This window comes from Danio rerio, chromosome 20, assembly GCF_049306965.1.
Source record: "Danio rerio strain Tuebingen ecotype United States chromosome 20, GRCz12tu, whole genome shotgun sequence".
Classification (NCBI taxonomy): Eukaryota; Metazoa; Chordata; class Actinopteri; order Cypriniformes; family Danionidae; genus Danio; species Danio rerio.
The window spans coordinates 1,865,604-1,891,297 of record NC_133195.1 but is presented as its reverse complement, the minus strand read 5'-3'; the positions used below and the strand labels follow the sequence as shown (position 1 = coordinate 1,891,297).

The 25,694-nt window shown below is 38.5% G+C and overlaps 1 protein-coding gene across 7 annotated transcripts in view; it reads right to left on the bottom strand.

Moving 5' to 3' along the window:
- The window catches only part of lama2 (laminin, alpha 2), a 389,595-nt gene that overhangs the window by 344,625 nt on the left and 19,276 nt on the right, over window positions 1-25,694 (bottom strand). For all 7 annotated transcript variants that reach the window (XR_012395331.1, XM_073932092.1, XM_073932093.1 and 4 more), the window contains 2 exon segments: window positions 6,232-6,402; window positions 688-800 (listed from right to left, as the gene is read on the bottom strand). Coding sequence is in view for 6 of the 7 variants with exons in the window: in XM_073932092.1 (XP_073788193.1) it covers window positions 688-800; window positions 6,232-6,402 (284 nt within the window). In the remaining variant the exon portion in view is untranslated.

Here is a 25,694-nt window from a genome sequence, read left to right as displayed (position 1 = left end):
AATACAGAAACCTTGCATGCAATGACGCAGACACACCAATTAAATTTGTGTCAGTGCTTTAAATGTGCCAGAAAGTATAACCTGATGTTATAAAATCAAAATGCATCTGACGCTATTGCTGCCTTTAATATAATGTTACCCCAGGGGTCGCAATCCAATAGAACTAGTAACTATAAGCTACTATAGTAACTATATAGTATATAGTAACTATAAACGACTATTCTTATTTTCAGTATAGTTATGAATAAAATATGTTAATTCTTATGGTTTAATAAAAATAAATAGATTTTTGGAAATCACCAGGCGACCCCCTTTCATTGCCCCGCGACCCCTCGGGGGGTCCCGACCCCCACTTTGAGAACCACTGGTCTAGTACACTAGTGTTGCGCCATTGGGCAAGGTAGCCCAGGCACACATAACCAAGAACACTAGAGTTAGCCACTCTGCAAGGTAACTTAGACACACAGTCTAGTACCCTAAAGTTACGCCATACGGCAAGGTGACCCAGACTCACATAGCCTAGAACACTAGAGTTGAGCTATTCTGAAGTGTAACCCAGACACACATAGTCTAGTACACTAGAATTTTGTCATTAAGCAAGGTATTCCAGAGATTTAAAAATACACAAAATGGTCAGTCTGTTGGTGTGAATGATTCCACTGTAGGTTGAAGTTTTTGTGGTTTTACCTGCTGCAGGTCCAGAGTGACAGTGACGTGATGCAAGTCCATCCCGTTCATGATGCTTGGGCTCTGCCACCATCTGTTTGTGCCATCGATGGCGAACTCAATAGGATGCCGCTCTACACACACACACACAAAAGGCACAGTCAGCAGTCCAGAAAACTAAAGTTAAGCCATTCGACAAGGTAGCCCAGACACATATAGTCTATACTCTACAGTTATGCCATTCGGCAAGGTAGCCCAGGCACACATAGTCTAGTACTCTAGAGTTATGCCATTCGGCAAAGTAGCCCAGGCACACATAGTGTAGAAAACTAGAGATACGCCATTCGGCAAGGTAGCCCAGACACATATAGTCTAGTAATCTATAGTTACGCCATTCGGCAAGGTAGCCCAGGCACACATAGTGTAGAAAACTGGAGATAGGCCATTCGGCAAGGTAGCCCAGGCACACATAGTCTAGTACTCTAGAGTTATGCCATTCGGCAAAGTAGCCCAGGCACACATAATACAGAAAACTAGAGATATGCCTTTCAGCAAGGTAGCCCAGACACATATAGTCTAGTAATCTATAGTTACGCCATTCGGCAAGGTAGCCCAGCACACAGTCTAGTACACTAGTGTTAAGACATTCAGCATTTGAAGATTTTTATTTAATAGCTATCCGTTTTGCAGACCTAATATCAGATAACTTTATTAGTGGTTAAATAATTAAAAGCTTAATCATTAAAAAAAATTCTTTTTTGTTACCCTTTAAGAAAATACTTGTCACTGTGATTTGGTCAAGCGTGATGCCTGTTAAATTTCATTTCTTCATTGGAAGTAGAGGTAGTAAACATTAAAGATATGCTATCTGTAAACATAACGCTAATAACCTGGCATGAAATATAAACCTCTCTCCCACGGCTTATATACCGTGTTTAGATGTTCGAGCACGCAGACCAAGAAAACATCATTTTGAAGTTGAATCGCTAACGATGCAATCACACTCGTCTAAACTGAACTGTGAGATGGTCTGAGTGAAAATTAATAAATCACAGCGTCTGATGAGGAAGAGTTCATCAAATGATCTACTCCAGAAGAGACCCATCGTGAAAATAGCAGATCCGTCTGCTGACTGACTCAAATATAGCCATCTTTCTGCCAAAAAAATCAGCCTTTAAGAGTAGTTAACGCTCTCCTATCTGAATGTAAGCTTAATTTCATTTGAATAAGTGGTGCTTTTGGACCGCTGAGGAGCATCAACTGCGCAGATCCTGTGAGATTTGATTCCCCCTGGCTTGAGTCCTTCATAAAAGCACTAGAACATCTCGTATTAAACAACGACGGCGCCTAATAACCTGTCTCTACCGGCTTTCACCTTCGCCGGCTGAATAAAACAAGCCTCTTTTGAAATAAAGCTATCTGCTCTAATGAGGGATGAGTTTTATAAGCGCTCGAATACTCAAAAGTGTATGAAAGCAAACTAGACGAGTTCTAAACTCCAATCCTTCTTTACAGGCGGATTCTTAATCAAGCAAAGATGATTAAAGTTGTCCACTTAATCATTTATTTGACTGCATATATTCTTTGCTAATTTATGAGCGAGATCTAGGTTTCATTTAAAAGAACTCCCCCGCTGGTTAAGTCACATCGCTCTCTCTCTTTCTCTAATTTTCTCTAATTACATGTTATATTAATCACTCTCTGGCTCGGAGTGTGTGGGTGACTCTCGGGTGCAGCGCTCTGTGTCTGTGTGTGTGTGTGACTCATTAATGTGAGTATGTGTGTCGCTCCTCTGTTGACAGCTGAACTCAAGTGTCTCAGCACCCATGCTTTATTAAGACCTTTGAAATGACTTGTACACATTAAAAATAAATAAAACACTCCACACCTGAAAGAGCTGCTTTGATGAATGTGTCGGAATCGAACGCACAGAACATCTCGGGCTCATGTTCAAGTGACCCAAAAATTAAGATCTCTATATAAAAGATGCTTGGTTAATTTTAACCCAACATTGGGTCAAATATAGACAAACCCAACCACTGGGTTAAAAACGTAACTCAATTTAAACTAATAATCCAGTATTGGGTTTGACCATATTTGGTCAACAATTACAATGAGTATACTCAAAAAGCCTTGCAGCAAGTTGCCTTACAATGTTATGCTGTCAACTCTTTTGGGTAACTTTAACACAACAGTCAGGTTTGTTCATATTTTACTTAAAAAGGGGTTAAAATAACCCAGCTTTTTACTCAAGTAATAATGTTTTAAATAATAAAATTATAAAAATAATGAAAATTTTTAATATTTTTAAAAATTAAATGAAACAGAGTTATACAAGATTTATTTATTTAATATAGTTTATCCTAGTGGACCAAACACTTGGGTTATTTAAACCCAAATTGGGGGAAAAATTTTAATTTTATTGAAACTATTAATCCAACATTTGGTTTGTCCATATTTTTAATTTTTGGATTGCAACCATAAATTGAAATGTTTTAACTTGATTAAATTTACAACTTTAACACAACAGTCGGGTTCATCCATATTTTAGTAAAAAGTGGGTTAAAATAACCCAGCTTCGTACTCGCGTAATAGCATTGTAATGTTCTAAACTACTAATTAAATAAAAAATAAGTGAATTTAAAATGTTTTACCATTAAATGGAAGAGAATTTATAATATAATTTTAGATTACTTCAAATACATTATACAATATTAATTAATTTACCATACTGTAGTTTACCCTGGTGTTTCAAACACTCTAAGAAATACTGGGTTATTTAAACACAAATATGGGGCAAAGTATGGAAAAACCTAAAAAATTGGGTTAAAAATGTAATTGAATTAAAACTATCAATCCACCATTGGGTAAGTAAATAAATAAATAAATATATAAACAACTAAACAAATACATAAGTAAATAAATAAGTAAATAGGTAAATAAATGAATGAATGAATAAATAAATAAATAAATAAATAAATAAATAAATAAATAAAGGAATAAATAAATGAATGAATGAATGAATGAATACATAAGTAAATAAATAAATAAATACATACACAAGTAAATAAATAAATACATATAAAATTAATTAATTAATTAATTAATGTATAAAAAATAAAAATAAATGAATACAAATAAATTAATAAAAATAAATAAATTAATAAAAAAATAAAAATAAATAAATAAATGAACGAATGAATTAATGAATAAATAAATGAACAAAAACAAAATGAATGAATAAATGAATGAATGAATGAATGTATAAAAATGAATACATAAATAAATAAATAAATAAAATAAAAAAATAAAAAAATGAAAAAATAAATGAATAAATAAATAAATAAAAAATAAGAAATAAATGAATGAATAAATAAATGAATGAATAAAAAATAAAATAAATAAATGAATGAATGAACAAATAAATGAATAAAAATAAATGAATAAAAAATAAATGAACAAATAAATAAATAAATATATAAATATATAAATAAATAAATTGGAAAATGTAAACATTTAAATCAAACTTTTAGTAAAAACTATTATCTGATGACAATATTAATAACACAATAACACTGCTTAGTAATAGCTTTCCCTCTTAATTCTGACTGTCATACTTATACACATGTTGATCACACCTACCATGAGAATGGTACAAGAACACACACATCTACATTATAATAACCGCAGACCCTCAGAAATCATTGCTCCAAAACACTCTGAAAATGACCTATATGAACGCGGCGCTGACTGTCAGACAGAGGAAAATTACTGAGACTGACAACAACATTGACAACAGGATGTGATGTCACGCTCTAGGGCTTCTGTATTTAATGAATAATAAATCACAAATAATACGAAACTTAAAATATTAACATACACCATCTGCTCTAGTTTCCAGCAGCACTGCGAAGCTTTGAAGAGTGTATCTTCTGTTCAGAGCCGAGCGGTCAATCTGTGACATTTACACTCATTCCTCTGTTAGTCGAACATCTTTATTTATTTATTTATTTATTTTTCATCTGAACCGTATATATTTGCTCAAATCCACAGACGCCTCGCTGAAGATGATTTGCATGTATAAATAAATGCTTAAATATGTGTGTGTGTGTTTGATATCACAAGAGATGATGATGATACTTTCCTAAATTACTAATAGTCCGCACTAGACCAAATATACACTTTCAACACACCTATTCATTGTTTATTCTGAGAACTACTCTACCTGACAAAAGTCTTGTTGTGGATCCCAGCTGTAAGAGCAACAAATAATATCTTGACTTCTAGTTGATCATTGTGAAAAGTGGCAGAAGGTGAATTTTCCCGATGAGCAATCTGTTGATCTGCATCCCAATCATCACTAATACTGCAGAAGACCTACTGGAACCAGCATGGAGCCAAGATTCTCACAGAAATCAGTCAAGTTTGGTGAAGGGGAAATCATGGTTTGGAGTTCCATCCAGTATGGGGGCGTGCGAGAGATCTGCAGAGTGGATGATCAACATCAACAGCCTGAGGGATCAAGACATCTGTGCTGCCCATTACATTACAAACCACAGGAGAGGGACAATTCTCCAGCAGGATAGCGCTCCTCATACTTTAGCCTCCACTTCAAAGCTCCTGAAAGCAAAGCTGCTCCAGGATTGGCCAGCCCAGTCACCAGACATGAACATTATTGAGCATGTCTGGGGTAAGATGGAGGAGGAGGTGTTGAAAGATGAATCCGAAGAGTCTTAATGAACTCTGGGAGTCCTGCTGAACGCTTTCTTCTTCATTCCAGATGACTTTATTAATCAGTGATGTGAGTCAGTGCAGAGATGTATGGATGCAGTCCTCCAAGCTCATGATGGAGTCAGACACAATATTCATTCTGTCTCCACTGCAGCAGGACTTTATATTCTATACTGGACATTATTTCTGTTCAGTGATGAGACTTTAGTCTAAGCAGAGTCAGATCTTACTGTCCTAATGAAATCATTAATAATCAAGGCATGATCTCAAATAAACATATTAAGCATGGGTTCAAATAAGCATAATCTAGAGGCATTTGCCTTTCATATAAGCCACTTCTGATACCAAATGATCAACTAGAAGTCAAGTTATGTGTTGTTCCTAAAACTTAGTTTGTCAGGTAGTGCACAATGTTGATGTTAACAGTAAAAAAAACTGTAAAACTTAGCAGTAGGTTTCCTTAATATATACAGTGATATCCGCTTGTTAAGTGTGACGTCACGCGAAGTGGCTTCCGGGTGTGTGTGTACGTGTTTTTGTGTCATATCAGGACACAAATCTGTATAATGGCATGTGTATGACACAGGTATTACAAAAAGGAGGTGAAATATGAGGTGATTAGTGATGTGCTCATTTCTCAAAAAGCTTATAAATTCCACAGGATGAGTTTAATCAGAGAGTAAAGCTGCACACAGTCTCCTGTGATGGTTGGGTTTAGGGGTGGGGTGAGGGCAATACAATATACGGTTTGGACAGTATGTAATGAATGGAAACCTATGTAATGTCCCCACTTTTCACAAAAACAAACGTGCTTATGTGTGTTTGTGTGTTTACCGTAATCATAATCGCTGTTCAGATCGCAGGTCCTACACTGAGGGTTCTTGACGGGACGTCCTGGCACATGCTCCACTAGTTTGCAGTACATCTCTGGGCCTGTTTCTCCACATGTGGCGTTGGTCTTGATCTCTGCCATGGAGGCCAGATTCAGCACCGCTGGGAAAAGACCTGCACACGCACACACACACACACACACACACGGTTAAAGACAGAGACAGTTAAAGATGAAACCGAACAAAACAGCTCTGGCAGACACACACAAAACATGAAAATTAGACCAAATAGTTTCATAATAGTTGAATCTGAGTGTATGAGAATGAAATAGGCATAGTGGGGGGGTTAAGTAAATATTTTCAAGACAAAATGTCCCTGAATACACTTCCAAACATCATTATTTTAGCGATAACTTGATGTAATTTCTGTTTTTATTCAAACTGTTTTGTGTAAAGTGTGCAAAGCAGTTCTGGAATCACACATAAATTAATCAATACATCATTTTTGTCTGCATTAAAAGTTCAAAATAAGATTACTGATTAAAGCCAAACATGCTGAAATGATTCATGGGGAAAGTCTGATTAGAGCAAACCCGAGGATGATGTGTTGAAACAAAAGGATCGTTTCAGTAACGACAGACATGAAAGCGGCTCTAATTCAAAGATTTAATGCGTCTTGTTTCAAAACCTCCCTGTCATCAAACGCATCCTTCATCAAAACAGCACAGCAGAGGCTGATCTGAAACTAGAGCTGATCCTGCATGCTTTGTGCTTTTCCTCACTTCTGTAATTAAAGCTCTTCTCGTGATTTCCCAGGATTCACATAGACAGATATATATGGAGCAACATCTTCAGATCCTCTTCAGAGAGTCTGTATAATACAACATCATTCATATTTTTCATGCAGTTTATAGAATTAATATGAATAGGCCTGCCTGGACATTATACTTCAGTAACAATTCACACTATTTAATACTGGCTCACTACCAGGGCCAGACGAAATCTGCGGACGTTTTTTGCTGTTTCTGAGGAGAATTTTGGTAAAAATCTGCGGATTTCTGCGGAATTATTTTGGGAGTATCCAGCGGAGTATCATAACTAAAACCTTAATTTATTAAATAAAAAGTAATAAATTACTGAATAAAAATCGAATAAATTTAGATTAACACATTTACTCAAGCAAATAAACAGAATTAATAATGGGCTAAAAAAAAATGCAGAAATCTGCGGAATTCTGCACAAAATCTCCGGAAAATCTGTGGAATTCTGCGCGCGCAGATCCTACTCATTACCTGTGTATTATTAAAATATTATCTGTTTATTAGCCCTTATAAAGCATGAGCTTATTCTACATCCCTAATCTTACACACCGCCTACTTACCTTACTATTAATAAGCAGCTAATTAGCAGTTTATTGAGCGAAAAGTCTTAGTTGATAGTTTGTTAATAGTGTGACCTGTAAACTAAATTAAAGTGTGACCAATAATCATCAGCACAGCTGATATCGACTTGACATGAGCTGTTTTGGATTTTGAATTTACAAATGTTGTGATTCACGTTCCCTTTGCTTGGGCTCTTGAATTCGGGCAGTCTGTTTGCAAAGTTTTTCTTAGTAAAGGTCTTAAATATTACGCGCTTACATTAAAGGTGCAGTATGTAAGTGTGACACCCAGTGGGTGAACTAGGTATTGCACTCCTGGTTCAATACACACACACACACAGGTTGCCAGATTGATGACACCAACAGGAGTGTGACTAAGCCTAAAGGCTGATTTAAGTCGCGCTCTAAATAAAAGCAACAGCACAAGAGAGAAGGAATATTTTCTGGACCTGCTCAAGTGGTTTAAACAAGATGCAAAAATCATGTTTTGAGGGTAGTTGGGTTTAGTTATTAGGGACTTTTTGATTTTTAGAGGGGAACTCAATTGTTTTATGTTCAACCCACTTATTCAATTCAATACAATTCAATTCAGCTTTATTTGTATAGTGCTTTTACAATGTAGATTTAAAACTTAAATTTGTAAAAAAAACAATTAAGTTAATCGAATTGTGTTGAGAGAACATGAACATTTTTACAGCGCAGTTTGATTGTGGATGTCATCAATATTGAGCTGGGGTTTCTGTAGTGTGTTTATGCACTAAAAGAGCATGCACAGTCGGCTTGATCTGAGGAAATCAGTCCCAGCTGCTGCTCCAGATGTGCTCTCAGACAAAAACCAGGGTTCTCCTTTTCCTCACAGTCAGCCCGGCTCTCCCTGCGCTTGTTAAAGTAAATTCTCCGAATGCTACAGCTAGCTCTGCTGTTTAGTTGCAGGGATAAAGTCTTTTCGCCGTGAACACATCTGAGCTCAGCAGCTGCCTCTGGAACGTCCACAATCAAACGGGTATTACGCTCAATATGGCGCACATTTGTTAAGCATAACAAGGGGCATTTTTCCCAGGAAACCTTAACAGCTTACAGCTTGGATGTTTTTAAACTGGAGCTTAACAAACCAATTCATCATCTGTTTTACTGTGTGTAACAATACTGTAAGATCCTCAGACTTTCTCTCCAGGGTTTGCTCTGACCCCTGAGTCTAAATAACAGCTTTTTGTTCTTTTATAACAGGTTTATTGAATCTTTTAGGTGATGGACAACATTAAAATAAGAAGTAATCAGCAATTACGTCATGATGGTATTTGCGTTCTCAGTTATAATTCGCATGAGGAGCATTGTTACGATCACTAGCAATCCAGAATTGCAGATCGCAATCACCATCACTTGGACTACACATTATGAACTACAAATCCCGTCATGCAACTCACACACACCTGTTCCAGTTCTCCGCAGTTCTCTCAGTTGTACACACACAACTGGAAGCTAATCAAGTACTCATTACACAAACTATTTATATACCACTCTTGCACGCACACTTTGCTGAGTCTTTTTAACCTGTAACTCAAGTCTACTTGTCTTGTCTTGTCTTGTTTAACTGTGCCTTGACCCTTGTTTTATTGCTTCCATTGTTTTCACCGCCTGTACTGAATTTTACCAGGGGTAAGCGGGGGCAGTCAACAGCAAGACTTGGCAGCTGTGGGGCTTGCCACTCACAAAACGACCGCCAGCAGTAGTCAACAAAGTTGATGCCACCAGAAATGCCTGAGTCGACACCACCACCGTTAGATCTATTAAACCCTCTGAATTTCCTGAATGGTAGGCACAAGATCCCTCTGAATAACCTGAATGACAGGCGCCATATCCCGCTGAATCCCTTGAATGACAAGCGCCAGATACTTCTGAATCACCCGAATGGCGAGTGCCAGATTCCTCTCAATGCCTTAAATGGCAGGCGCCAGATCCCTTTGAATTCCCCGAATGGCAGGCGCCAGATACCTCTGAATCTCCCGAATGGCGAGTGCCAGATCCCTCTCAATGCCTCAAATGATGGGTGCCAGATCCTCCCAAATTCCCCCAAGGGTGGGCGCAAGATCCTTCCACATTCCTCGAAAGGCGGATGCCAGATCCTCCCAAATTTTCTGAATGGTGGGTACCAAATCCCTTTGAATTCCTCAAATGGTGGGCGCCAGATTCCTATGAATCCTCCGAATGGCGTGCGCCACATCCCTCTCAAACCCTCAAATGGCGCGCCAGATCCTCCCAAATTCCCCAAATGGTGGGGGCCAGATCATCCCAAATTCCCTGAATGGTGGGCGAAATATGTGAATGACCCGTACAGTTTTACTTTGAGTGGGATTTCCTCGAGTGAGAAAGTCGACTGAAACTTTGTCACACACTTCGCCCACCAAAAATGTACTATTGGTACCAGTGGAAACGCAAGCCTGATAAAGGTGACCCGTACCGACCAGTACCGTACCGTACCACTCGGTGGAAACGGGCCATAAATTTGCTTAAAACAAAGGCACTAACATGTAAAACACTTCAGTTTTAAACCTTTAAAACACTTTTTTTTTCATTCAAATGTCCATATTCGACTCAATGTTGGATAAAAAAATGATAAAACTCAGCATTTTTTGGAGTAGCATAACTATCAGTCCAAGAAGCAATGACTATAAAGATGCGTTTGTGTGAGTGTGGAAGGAACCGAGCTGTAGAAAAGGACACGCAGCTCAGGGTCAGGGATCGATATCAGCGCTCATTGCTTCTTCATTCATGTCCTGATACGCCTGATCCTTCATTCAGCTTGACAAAACTAATTATTCTTTCATGCGGCGCCGGGCGTCAGGAGCAGGTCCACTGACATGCCTTTCTAAAGATGAATTCTCCATCGCTCACTCACTGCTCTGCGCATTTCTGATCACACTGAGAACAGAGTCGAGCCGAGCTGTCGATTCAGGCCTACAAATGTTTCACCTCACACCAACTAATCCCTGCTTGGAAGAAATAATGCAGAGCGAGTCTCCAGAAGAGAAAAACCACATCGAAAAACAACAAATACTCTGAATCAAACCTGAAAACTGAACTGATAGTTATGGAGGCTGTGTTTTGTATTAAATTACATTGTAAGGACTAAATGTATAGCAATAACAGTAAATATTGACCTTGTGGGGACATTATTTGGTCCCCATAAGGAATTAAGCTCATAAATTGGACAGAATGAAGTATGGTGAAATATTGATGTACAGTCTGCACAGTAGAAACATCATTACGTCTATATGGGAAGTGTGTGTGTGTGTGTGTGTGTTTGTGTGCCTTGTATTCCTTATTTATAGGGAAGACCAGATGTCCCCACAAATATAGCAATACCAGTACATTTTTACCTTGTGGGAACATTTTTTGGTCCCCATAAGGAATAAAGCTCATAAATTGGACAGAGTGAAGTATGCTGAAATTTTGATATACATTCTGCACAGTAGAAACCTCATTGCGTTTATGGGAAGTGTGTGTGTGTGTGTGTGTGTGTGTGCCTGCCTTGTATTCCTTGTTCATAGGGAAGAGCAGATGTCCCCACAAATATAGCAAAACCAGCTAATTTTGACCTTGTGGGGACATTTTTTGGTCCCCATAAGGAATTATTCACATATATTGGTAAGAATAAAGTATGCTGAAATTTTGATTTACAGTCTGTGTGTGTGTGTGTGTGTGTGTGTGTGTGTGTGTGTGTGTGTGTGTGTGTGTGTGTACTTTGTATTCCTTATTTAAAAGAAAGACCAGATGTCCCCACAAATATAGCAATATCAGTAGCTATTGACCTTGTGGGGACATTTTAGGTCCCCATAAGGAATAAAGCTCATAAATTGGACAGAATGCAGACCTCTAGTGTGTGCCTTGTGTTCCTTATTCATAGGGAAGAGCAGATGTGCCCACAAATATAGCAATACAAGTACATTTTGATCATGTGGGGACATTTTTGGTCCCCATAAGGAAGAAAGCTCATAAATTGGACAGAATAAAGTATGCTGAAATTTTCATATACAGTCTACACAGTAGAAACATCATTACGTCTATTGGAAGTGTGTGTGTGTGTGTGTCTGTGTGTGTGTGTGTGTGTGTGCCTTGCATTCCTTATTTATTGGGAAGACTAGATGTCCCCACAAAAATAGCGATGCCAGTCAAGTTTGACCTTGTGGGGACATTTTTTGGTCCCCATTAGGAAAAAAGCTAATAAATTGGATAGAATGAAGTATGCTGAAATTTTGATTTACAGGCTGTTTGTGTGTGTGTGTGTGTGTGTGTGTGTGTGCCTTGTATTCCTTATTTATAGGGAAGACCTGATGTCCCCACAAATATAGCAATACCAGTCAATTTAGACTTTGTGGGGACATTTTTTGGTCCTCATGAGGACAATGAAGTATTTTGAAAGTGTAAAAGTGCAGACTGTTTGCTGTGGGGGTTGGATTTAGCGGTAGGGTTGGGGGAGGAGAAAGAAAATACAGAAATATTCAAACAAAGATAAAGAATGTAAGAATATAATAGAGTAGAAACAGCATCCCATCAGTGAGAAGTCCCCAAAAAGACAGCTGTACAAGTATGTGTGTGTGCGCGTCTTCTTCCACACACACCTTTGTTGCTGTCATTCTGTACAAAACATCGCTATGTTTCCATGGCGACGAAACACAGAACGGCACTTAAAGACGAATGACTTCCTTAATAGAGGATAATGACTCTTGTCATTTGCAATTGGACGTGCTTTTATTCCCCCTCTCCTTCCTTTTCTTCAACACTTGTTTATTATTATAAAGCGGGCTTGCACTGGTTGTGCTGGAGCTGACACACACACACACATCTCTCTGTTTTGATTTCATTATAAGTGCAGGACAGACGCTTTAGTGTGTAATATGAGAGATTAACAGGACATAAGCAGAGTTAAATTACCATCAGGACATCCTGTTCAGACACTCACCAGTCACTGTGTGTGTTTGTGTGTGTGAGTTTCTGTGGGGCTTTCAGTAGTGTTTGTTGACATGCTCAATATTAAGTCCGCTTAACAATTTCAAAAAGTGTGTACTGGAGAAGGAAGGGACAACCGTTTTGTGCACTTTAGCCCTCTGTTTCTCATGGGGACAGTGTTGCCAGGGTTGTGCTTTTCCCACACACTTGGGCAGCAGCTAGAAAAAATATGATGCTCAAGACAGTTCAGGAGGGAATAATAATAGAATAATAATAATAATACTGAAGCACTGTGATGACAGACTGACGGCTGAGAAATTCAGAAGTGAGCAAAACAACATTTCAGATGTTTTACAATGTGTTGGAAACATCTGCTGCAAACTCTGTTAATGCAAAGTCCCATTACTCATTTACACATATACCGGCCACTTTATTAGGTACACCTGTCCAACTGCTCATTAATGAGCATTACTAATCAGCCAATCACATGGCAGCAACTCAATGCATGTAGGCATGCAGACATGGTCAAGACGATCTGCTGCAGTTCAAACCGAGCATCAGAATGGAGAACAAAGGTGATTTAAGTGGCTTTAAACGTGGCATGGTTGTTGCTGCCAGACGGGCTGGTCTGAGTATTTCAGAAACTGCTGATCTGCTGGGATTTTCACGCACAACCATCTCTAGGGTTTACAGAGAATGCTCTGACAAAGAGAAAATATGCAGTGAGCGGCAGTTCTGTGGGCACAAATGCCTTATTGATGGTCAGAGGAGATTGGCCAGACTGGTTCCAGCTGATAGAAAGGCAACAGTAACTCAAATAAGCACTCGTTACATACTACTCATTTGCATGTTCTCCCCGGTTTCCTCCGGGTGCTCCGGTTCCCGCACAGTCCAAAGACGTGCACTATAGGCGAATTGGATGAGCTAAAATGCCTATAGTGAATGAGTGTTTGTGGATGTGAGAGAGTATGGGAGTTTCCCAGTACTGGGTTGCAGCTGAAAGGGCATCCACTGCGTAAAACATATGCTGGAATAGTGTTTGGTTCATTACGCTGTGGTGACCTCTGAAATAGAGACTAAGCCAGAATAAATGAATGAATGATTGAGTTAACGGTAAATAATGCACACCTAAGGTGTAACAACCACTGTTTTTGGTCTCCATCACCACCTCGATGAGTGTTATTTTCTAATTCAACAGACCATCAGCTATTAAGAAGTCACATTAAAGTTTCCAATGTTAGCATCTAAAACAAATAGCTCAAGTCTAATCCTGAGTAAGAAAGACAGAGAGAAGCACGCATTCATTACCAGCAGGACCGATTACTGCTGAGGGATTTTCACTGACGCTCACTAAAAGACTAGTTGACAGACGCAGCGCATTATCCTGCTGCCAGGCTTTCACCAAAACCAGGAACCCTGAACATATAAAGACACGTCTCACACTGCTAGGAAAGTGCTAAATAGCACTAAAAGTGGTTCATTGGCACACTGACCACTGTAAGTGCTATACTAAGTGCTCGGAGGTTTCAGATATGTTACTCCTCTCGCATATGCTTTGCTTGAATGGAAACTCAGTGCAGAGGCAGAAGCTGTTTTGAATCACTTTTTCTGTACGCTTCTCTGAGGTCAAAAAGTCTAGCGTGAGGCCCTGGAATATCTTAGCAGGCCTTTAGGGGAATAAGATTGAGAAGCAGATTGTTTTCAGGAAACACGCTGGATTTTAATGTCCTTTTTAATAATTCCCCTGACTAAACTTACATTTACATTTAGTCATTTAGCAGATGCTTGTGTCTAATGTGACTTTCAATTGAGGAGGCATTCAGCAATTCAACAAGAGGCACCATATATATATACACATATATATACACATACACATACATACACACACACACACACACACACATACATATACATATATATATATATATATATACATATATATACATATATATATATATATATATATGTGTGTGTGTGTGTGTGTGTGTGTATATATATACAGTATATACTATATTATATTATATAATAATAAATATAATATAATACATTTATATTTATTAGCATACATTATTACTATATATTATTAGCAGGGCTTGACATTAACTTTTTGGATCACCAGCCACTGTGACTCATAGATTTGTAACATTACTAGCCAATCGCCTTTTTCACTAGCCACACTTTTATTTGTTTGGAAAACATATTTTATATGCATGAATGTGACTTTGACATACTAAAAGACTAAATTTAGATGTTGTGTTGTCCACATGCCTCCTCATTTATTTCACTTTTTGTGTGTGTTGCGCATGAGCTTGCCATCTTCCCATATTTGGCGGGTGTTAAAGTAAAATTCTGATTATTAGTATTTCTAAGGGTTGCGCGGTGGCGCAATAGGTAGCACGTTCACCTCACAGCAAAAAGGCCGAGCTGGTTCGAGCCTCGGCTGAGTCAGTTGGCGTTTCTGTGTGGAGTTTGCATATTCTCACAAACATTTGGGATAATGCGAGTACATAAGATTGCTGTTTTGCTTTAGTTGTTGTTTCAATCGCTTATATTTCTGTTACGATTATTTTCTGATTCTTCGTGCACGACGGGACATGCAGTTTATAAAAGAGAAGTCGTGCAGGCAATGGTCAAAAACAGGAGCATAAAGGTAAGCCAACATATGTAGTCAGAAAAAAATTAAAAACGGTAAACACGGTCAAAACATTAGTCTAGGGAAGACTAGACATGGGGAAACAAGACTCAGCAATGTGTATGTGAACGAGAGCAGTATATAGTCCATGTAATCAGCGCTCATTAATTGCAGCAGTGTGTGTCAGCTATGGCAAGAGGTGATGAGTGCAAAGAGTTCTGAGAGCCGTAGTTTGGGAGGAATACCTGCCACTGCTGGCAATCACATCACCTTGTAATCATGTTTTATATAAAGTGCTTTGAATTGTTTATAAAATGTGGCATACATACTTCAGAGATAGCATCATTATCTCTATGATCAACATTTCACTCTGTCTTTAAATATTTCAACTGTATTTTCTTGTTGTGTGTGGAAGGATGTTGTTCAGAGTGTGACTGGGTGGATGTGAGTGTGTATTGATGGCAGCTCTGGGCTTTATTGCAGTCAAGGTTGCGGCTTCTGCGAACATGAACATCAGTCATCAGACAGAGCTGACACACACACGGACATCAATCTAAGGAAACCATCACACACACACACACACACACACACACACACACACACACACACACACACACACACACACACACACACACACACACACAATTTAAGTGTGAAGCACTCTGACAGTTCATTTGATTTGATTTGTCTTTTATGAGTAATGAAAGCTAAAGAATATGTCTGCCTCTTTCTACAAAAACACAAAAGACAGCACCACATTACATGTTGTATCTATTTCTTTATTTAAAATATGGGTTGGTTGGTTGATTGGTTGGTTGGTTGGTTGGTTGGTTGGCTGGTTGGTTGGTTGGTTGGTTGGTTGGCTGGTAGCAATTTAAAAAAATAGATCTGGTGAATCAATGTTTTTGTGCTTTTGCGATATCTGATACTTTTCAGCACTAGTTCATTATTATTTATTATTAGTATTATTATTATGGCTATTATTATTATTATTGTTATTAATATTATTGTTTTTTATAATAATAATAATAATTATTATTATTATTTTTATCATTATTGTTATTAAAATGTATTATTATTATTATTAATGGGTATTATTAATTATTAATAATAATAATAATAGTAGTAGTAGTGGTGGTAGTATTATTATTTATTATGATTATTAATAAATATTATTATTATTATTATTATTATCATTATCATCATCGTCATTATTATTAATGTTTGCTATTATTATTGTTAATGTTTATTATTATTATTATTATTATTATTAACCTTTAATATTATTATTATTATTAATGTTTATTATTATTATTATTTATGTTTATCGTTGTTAATATTTATTAAAAGTTCTATATAAAATATATTTATTTATTATAACTTTTTATTATTGATATTGTTATTATTATCACTGATTATTATTATTAATATTATTATCATTATTATTAGTAGTAGTAAGTAATAAAAACAATAACAACAACAATAATAAAAAATAATAATTATTATTGTTATTATTATTTATATTATTATTTTTGTTATTATTATTATTATTATTATTATTATTAGAAGAAGAAGAAGAAGAAGAAGAAGAAGAAGGAGAAAGAGAGGAAGAAGCCATTGTTTGTTATGACAAATTGACGTAAAAAATACATCACACCCTGTTTTTGTCTTTCTATTTTTGACATTATCAAGACAACAAAACTTGTCTGTCATATCTGTCATAAACAAAATTGTCATAAAGCCATTATAAATAAGTCATACATTTTATAACAGTATCCTTAATAATTATTTTGAAGTGATACAGTTTTGGACTAGTTATAATGGCACTCCACTAACCATGCTTGAAATATATGATCCTTATAATCACTCCTTCTCTTTCCCTCTTCACAACCCAGATATCCACGTAATCCGTCAGCAAAAAGCAAAGCCATAATTAAAGCATACAATAACAATATAAACAATCCTTTAATTGTAAACAGTATAAATGCAATAAACAAATAGTGGTAACCATACATAATATTCAGAAATTTGCATAATGAATATGGCTCTAAAAATTTGAGAACAGCAGGCGTGAATGACACTCGCGAGAGAAACTTGCGATCTCAAACAGCAAACACAGCGCCCTCTAGTGGATTTACAAAAACTAAAACTGCAAGAAAATATAAGCAGCTCCTGGGACGGTTTTGGTGCTCTCCAGACATGTATATATGGGTACATAATCTGATTGAGCCTGGGTTAGCTATTGCAATATGAGTTGCTACACACATCCACAGACAAACAAAAACACAAACTTAACTGCAGATCTATTTCTAAAAACAACATGTACAGCAACCAGCTCATCTAATATTTAGTTTGAGCTGCCGGAGAGGATGATAAAGCGCTTCTGTAGATAACGCCGTTTCACACACTGAAGGAAAGAGAGTTTGGGTTTTCAAGGAAAGTGCAGCCAAACAAACGGTCATGAGATTAAACAAACACACACACAATAAATGATGAAGAAACATCAGCAGAGAGCACGATATCTCGCAGGAATGAGACTGGCTGTTTTATTTTATTTGAACGTTCCATAGTTTGATGGGTTTATGATATGACTGGGAAGGAAACAGAACTAACAACTCCCCCTGGGGCTCCTGACACCATCCGCACTCCTATAAACAGGAAACAAGCACGCAGATTACAACCGCAAACACACACACACACACAAACCACACAAACTGTCTAGACATGCTTTTTTTTTAAGCTTGGGGTTCGGGACAATCAGGTCAAGAATTTCTGCAAGTGAAGCAATACATGCATGTAAACACACATACAGCTGTGAACACACACACACATTTATACACACACAAACACTTGCAGCTGTGAATACACTTACACATATGCACATACAAAGCAGAAGTTTACATACACTCTAAAAAAAGGAACTTAACATGGTTGTCTGATAGCAAATCATATTAAACGTTTACTATTTTAGGTCCGTTAGGATTACCTAAATGATTTACATTTGATAAAAAAAAAGTATTACACGCATTTCCTTAGTATTTTTTTTTAACTTTGCTTTTAAACTGTATAACTTTGGTCACATGTTTTGGGTCTCCTTTCACAAGCTTCTCACAGAAGTTTGCAGGATTTTTGGCTCATTCCTAAGTCATTCCTTTGAGTCAGATTTGTAGGCTGTCTTGCTCGCACAAGCTTTTTCAACTCTGCCCACACATTTTCTATAGGATTGAGATCAGGGCTTTGTGATGGCCACTCCAAAACATTCACTCTGTTGTCCTTAAAGCACATTTGAACTAATTTGGCAGTATGCTGAGGGTCATGGTCTGTTTGGAAGACTCGTTTGTGGTCAAGTTTTAATGTCCTGGCTGATGTGTTGAGATGTTGTTTCAGTATTTCTCCATAATGTTCTTTCTTCATGATGCCATCTATGCTGTGAAGTGGACCAGTCCCTCCTGTAGCAAAACAGCCCCACAACATGATGCTGCCGCCCCCATACTTCACAGTTGGGATGGTGTTCCTAGGCTTGTTGATTTCCCCTTTGTCCTCCAAATGTAACACTGCTCATTATGGCCAAACAGTCTTAGCTCCATCAGAGCACAGGACATGTCTCCAAACATCAGTCTTTTTCCAGTGTAATTCAGCTAATGGTAATCTGGCTTTGTTGCTGATTCTGGCTTGTTGATTCTCCATGTTGTCACACAAGGAAGCAGTGTGTTTGAGCTTTTCCTTCAATACTATTCTACAGTTGTGCCTCACATTAACTCAAATGTTTTCAATTAGCCAATCAGAAACTTCCAAAACCTTGACATCATCATCTGAGCTTTTTCAGAGGCAGAATAATCTGATTGTATGTAAACTTGACTTTCAACAAGAGTTATAACAACTTCCCAAACAATATCTCTCTCTCATTACTCTGCTATTAAGCAGAACAGAAACACGTGATCATCCTGACTTACCTAAAAGAGAAAGAGTTTAGTCGCATTAACATCTGACTTGTTTTTTAAATGGTTATGTGCCTTTGTATACAGTGTATATAAATGTCTGGTTTCAACTGTACATATAAACATAGACAGGAATGCACAAACACACACACACACACACACACTTATATGCAGACACATACACTTGCATAAACATATTTAAAAAGACTGATACAAATGCAATCATGCATGCGCACACACACACACACACACACACACACACACACACACACACACAGACATAAACACAAATAATCGTTTAATAGAGATGAAACAACACCACAGTGGGTTCTCCAAAAACATCAAACTACACTTCTCTGACAAATATTGGCTCCAGTTTATCAGGAAATGCCTGTATTGTTCTTTTTTTTACCTCATTAAATGGAAACACTGCATTATTCACTAATGTTTTATGCGACATTACAGTTTTACACATTAAGTCTAATTCGCATCTTTGGTTGTAAACATAGCTTGTGACATAGAAACAGCCAGCTGCTGTAAATTCAGCAAAAAACTGCACGCACACACACACACACACACACACACACACACACACACACACACACACACACACACACACATACACACAGCAGCACACTTCAGAGCCGTAACCATGAGAGTGATCATTTTATAAAGAGCCTCAGCTCTGCCATATGGAGAAAAACTTACTTCACAACCACTGCCGAGAGACTTCTGTTGATGCACAACAAACCCTTTTCAGAAGAATACTGCACATTATTTACAGCTTAATATCTAGGAATAGCATCTGTCACAATTTTCTTTCGTAGTTTGTAAATGCTGGAAATGTGTTGCAGTAAAGCATCTAGAACAGAAGCAGGAGTATGTGTGTTTGACCAGGCATTTCATTCACTTTCTTTTGTTGAATTGATAATTGATAAGCTGATAATTGATTATAAAGAGTGTTTGGCATGCTGTCCTGGGAGAGAGCCCTGAGCTCATAAGATCCTCAAGCCCAGGGCTCCCTCTCATTTGCAAGGCGAGCGGGGAGTTTGAGCTTAGGTAGATCTGGAGATCTCCCCTGCTGTAGCTAATAAACAGATAGTCATTGCTCTCACGAGATAACTACTTACTAGGAGCATGTCTATGGTGCTGGATTAGTCAATTAACTTAAGCTGCATGTTTCTGGACGGTGGGGGGAAACTGGGGAACCTAGCTGAAACTCATTTGAGCACAGGGAGAAGGTGTAAACTCCGCACAAAAACGTTGGCTGGCTTGGTAATGACTAGAACCAGTGATGTTCTTGCTGTGAGGCAACAGTGCTAACCACTGGGCCACCGTGCCACCCATAGTAGAGGTGGAAGGGGGGATTCTTCTTCGAAGATGGCTGTGATATGAAACTTAGGGTATTTATTGTGTTTTAGGAATCATCTGATTGGTGAATCATAAACTGGATAATGCAGGACCGACTGCAAGCAATCATAAGCACGTGATCCTCTCATAATTAGTTTATGAATAAACTTCACTTAGGACAGTAAGGTCTGACTTTGGGAGTCCTGTAAGAACGCTTTCTTTGCCAGACTCTTTCATTAAGACTCTTTCATCTTCAATGCCTCCTCCATCATACCTCAAACATGCATAATAATGTTCATGTCTGGGGACTGGGCTGGCCAATCCTGGAGCACCTTAACCTTCTTTGCTTTCAGGAGCTTTGATGTGGAGCCTGAAGTATGAGAAGGAGCGCTATCCTGCTGAAGGGCAGCACAAATGTCTTGATACCTCAGGGTATTGATGTTGCAGATCTCTCCCCATACTGAATGTAACTCCAAACCATGATTTCTCCTTCACCAATCTTGACTGATTTCTGTGAGAATCTTGGCTCCATGCTGGTTCCAGTAGGTCTTCTGCAGTATTTGTGATGATTAGGGTGCAGCTCAACAGATGATTCATGGTGTAAAAAAAAAAATTACCTTCTGCCACTTTTCCAAATGATTAAATTTTTATTTGTTGCTTTTACAGCTGAGATCAACAACAAAACTTAGTCAGGTAGTCTAAAGCGCACGCGTTTGCACTGTGGGGGAAAGCAGAGTACGCAGGGAAACCCATGGCAGAACATGCAAACTTCACACAGAAATGCCAACTGGCCCAGCCGGGACTCGAACCAGCGACCTTCTTGCTGTGAGGCGACAGTGCTAACCACTGAGCCACTGTGCCACCCAGCCATTTACATACAGATTATAATTCAGTCCAGTGTACACTGCTATTTCGCCACTATCAAAAACTCCATTCATGTTAATGGGAAACACTTGCCGTCAGTGCACAGACACAGAATGTGTTTTATTGCTGTGATGTTGTATGCTGTGGTATAATTTTGTCATTATGACACACATGCTGCAGTACGACTCTGAAAACAGACTCTGAAACAGCGACACACACACACACACACACACACACACACACATCTGAGGCAACACTGCTGGATGAAACATTACAGGTGATAAATCTGAAGCCAGCCATTCTGTATCCGAGACCACACACTCCTGTTCCAGAGGCACTGATGACAGTAAATCAAGTGTGTGTGAATGTGTGTGTTTGTCTGTGTATTTGTGTGTGTGTCTGTGTTTGTGTAAGTGTACATGTGTGTGTCTATGTATAGTGTGCATAAGTGAGTGTGTATGCAAGTGCGTGTGTGTGTGTATGAGTGAGTGTGCGTGTATGCACCTGTGTGTCTGTATTGTGTGTGTGTGTGTGTGTGCGTGTATCTGTGGTGTATGTGCGTATGGTGTGTTCATCTGTATGCGTGCATGCATGTATAAACAGTATATATATTTCTTTCGTGTAAATATTGTGTGTGTATATGTGTGTGCTTGCATATGTATGTGTGTGTGTGTGTGTGTATGCGTGCATATATATGTGTTTATGGTGTTTGTGTATATCTGTGTGTATGCATAAGTATGTGCATAGTGTATACATCTGCGTGTGTGCATGCATGTGCATAGTGTGTACATATGCGTGTGTGTATGGTGTGTGTGTGTATATGTGTGTGCATGCATATGTATGTGTGTGTATGTGTGCATATATATGTGTTTATGGTGTGTGTGCGTGTATCTGTGTGCATGCATAAGTATGTGTATAGTGTGTACATCTGTGTGTGTGCATGCATATGCATAGTGTGTACATCTGCGTTTGTGTATGCGTGCATATATGTGTGTGTATAGTGTGTGTGTGTATGTGTGTGCATGCATATGTATGTGTGTGTATGCGTGCATATATATGTGTGTATGGTGTGTGTGTGTGTGTGTGTGTGTGTGTGTGTGTATCTGTGTGCATGCATAAGTATGTGTATATTGTGTATATCTGCGTGTGTGTATGTGTGCATATATGTGTGTGTATGGTGTGTGTGTGTATATGTGTGTGCATGCATATGTATGTGTGTGTATGCGTGCATATATATGTGTGTATGGTGTGTGTGTGTGTGTGTGTGTGTGTGTGTGTATCTGTGTGCATGCATTAGTATGTGTATAGTGTGTACATCTGTGTGTGTGTGTGTATGCGTGCATAAATGTGTGTGTGTATATCTGTGTGCATGCATAAGTATGTGTATAGTGTGTACATCTGCGTGTGTGTATGCATGCATATGTGTGTGTGTGTGTGTATGTGTGTCCATGCATATATGTTTGTATAGTGTGTGCATCTGCGTGTGTGCGTATGCATAAGTATGTGCATAGTGTGTACATCTGCGTGTGTGTAAAGTATGCATGTATATATATGTGTGTGTATGGTGTGTGTGTGTGTGTATGTGTGTGCATGCATATGTATGTGTGTGTATGTGTGCATGTATATGTGTGTATGGTGTGTGTGTGTGTGTGTGTGTATATCTGTGTGCATGCATAAGTATGTGAATAGTGTGTACATCTACATCTGCATGTGTGTCCATGCATATATGTTTGTATAGTGTGTGCATCTGCGTGTGTGCGTATGCGTTGTTAGCTAGTTGTTGGCTAATGTGTTTACTAATGTCTCTAGCTGTGTTGTTGCTAAAAGTCCTTCAGAAAGCACTTTCATAACGCTGTTATACTAAACTCTAAAGGTTTCCTGAAGGCCAAACACTAAAGACAATTGCAGTGTTTCTCCAGGAAGCGGACACACTGGAGCTGGTCAAATGTAATTGTTTCCTGTGTAATAAACAGGCCTAATATACTGGGAAAGAGCTTTGCTTTCGCATATTCATTCATCTCAATAACCGATGCTCAGCTGGTTTCTTCCGGAAGTGTGCCGTCTGCCATCTTTGCCCATAGGCGATCGCTTATAGCCTGATTTATTTAGACAGACTGAACCATGAAGCTGGATCTCTGCCTACTGCAAACAGGGGGAAACACAGGCCTATAAGAAATCCTAAAATTCCCCTCATTAGTCAGTTAAGATTGCATGTTTATCATTACGAACATAGTTCAGCGATTCGGTGTTACAATGAACAACAGCATGTGTAAAGGAATGGAATTCTCCTGTTTCAATTACATATTCGAGGGAGTCTCTGACAGTGTTCGGGAGACACTCGTCACAACATAGTTTATTTCCCAAACGACGCATATCGTACTATTGTACACGCTCCTCTCAATTTGCACCAGTCAAATTCTTAGCAACTCTCTGTGTGTCTTGAAAACATTGTGCAGTTCCTAATAAGGGTGTCACGATCCTCCAAATCCTCGATTCGATAACATTTTCGATTCTAAAGTCACGGTTCGATTCGATTTTCGATTATGAATAATTAATTAATTAATTAACGAATTCATTATTTGTAGCCTACCGTTTAAACTACCTGACCTGCATGGTCTTTGTTTTACCTATAAACAAACCATACAGTAAATGAATAAAGGCAAGATACACACATAATTACCACCTGTCAATCACTTTTTCTGCGGGACTCGTGAATAGGCAGTGATCTGAGTCGTTATAATGGCGTCGGTAAAAAAGACGCACAACCAACAGGAACCAGCCAACAGCATCTGAGGTGTTCGCTAAAATGACTAAAGTACAAGTGAGTGAAAGATTGAAGCAGTCTACTGATCCTCTAACCGCCTGGACCCGCTGTCTCGAGCGCATGATTGTGTGTGCGTCTGTGTCTGTGTGTGAATGAGTGTGTGTGGTCACGTGATGTGCGTTTTCAGCGGCAGTGAGAAAGGAGGGCTGCTCAGAAATGCTACACGCCAGTGTGAATGTGGATCGATGTTGTTCTAAAACGCCATTTAAAAACAAAGACCTATTAGAGTAAACAGGGCCTGAGTGTGTATTTTTCGCGAGCGGATTTGCAACAGGGGCGGAGATCGTGATGCGCCCATCTTCTATCGGCCCAACCCTAATACGTTCATAGCAGAGCTTGCAAACTGTGTTTTGTCAACATAACTCACTGGAAATCCAAAATACTTCCACACCGGCGACTTCATTGAAAGAGGAGAGGGTTTAAGTTCTGTCGACGGCAGGGCCGGAGTGGGACTCTTTTTCAGCCCTGGAGTTTCAAGCCTCAGACCGGCCCACCTCAGTTCACCACTGACTATAATAAAATAAGGTAATTTCCAATTCAGTTTCTAATTACAGTATCACGTCTTTTTTTGAGAAAATAGCTGTTTTAGAACTTCAAATGTTCCACAACCCTAACAGTATTATATGTCTTAACAATAAAAATGAAAAAAAAAATAAATATGTTACTCAGACCGAACCCGGGTTGGCGGCGTTATAACCTAACATGCTAACCACTGTACCACAATAGCTGTACATTGAATGGTGATTTATTTAGTTATATCATCTGCGGTAAAATAATAAATAAAAAGGCTGTGGTCAAGTAAATAAATAAATTATTTTTAAAAGTGTGACTGCTGAGAGTAACAGATTCTGGAGCTAGGGACACCGGCCCTCGCGGCCAAAAAACGGACCGGCCCACCGGGAATTCTCCCGGTCCTCAGCCAATCCGGGCCTGGTTGACGGGTCTCCTGTGTAAATTTCGATCGATTCCATTTAAAATTAAAATCGTGACACCCTTAGTTCCTTGTGTGCTTTACGCAGGCGAGTGAGCTTTACAAACCACCTGCAGTTGACACTCTCTGTTCCTCTCCATATGCACCAGACACTTTCGTGTATGTGCCTCATACTTGTTGATAAAACTGTACAGTTCTTAGTGAACTCTGCAAAGGTTAGTGACCCCCCACCCCCCCAATTGGCCATACTCTCTACTCTTTTTCCTGTCTTAGCATCTGCTAAATGAATAAATGTTAAATGTAAATGGCTGGTAGTGGAAAATGCAAGCACCAACAGAATAATCCCACATACTTTTAGATCAACCAGACAGCGTTTAAAACATTTCTACAACCTACTCGCCCTTAGATTTAGCATCAGCTTTCTCTTTAGATGCATTTACTCACACAGGAAGGAACAGACGTCTGAAATAACATAAAAAGAAAACATGGAGGCTGTAAAAGTCCTGGCCTTCACATGCTTTCCGAACCTCTCACCATGCAGAGCTTAGAGAGACGTTTCAGAATAGAAATCAACTAGAAAGTTGATCTACATGTTGGTGT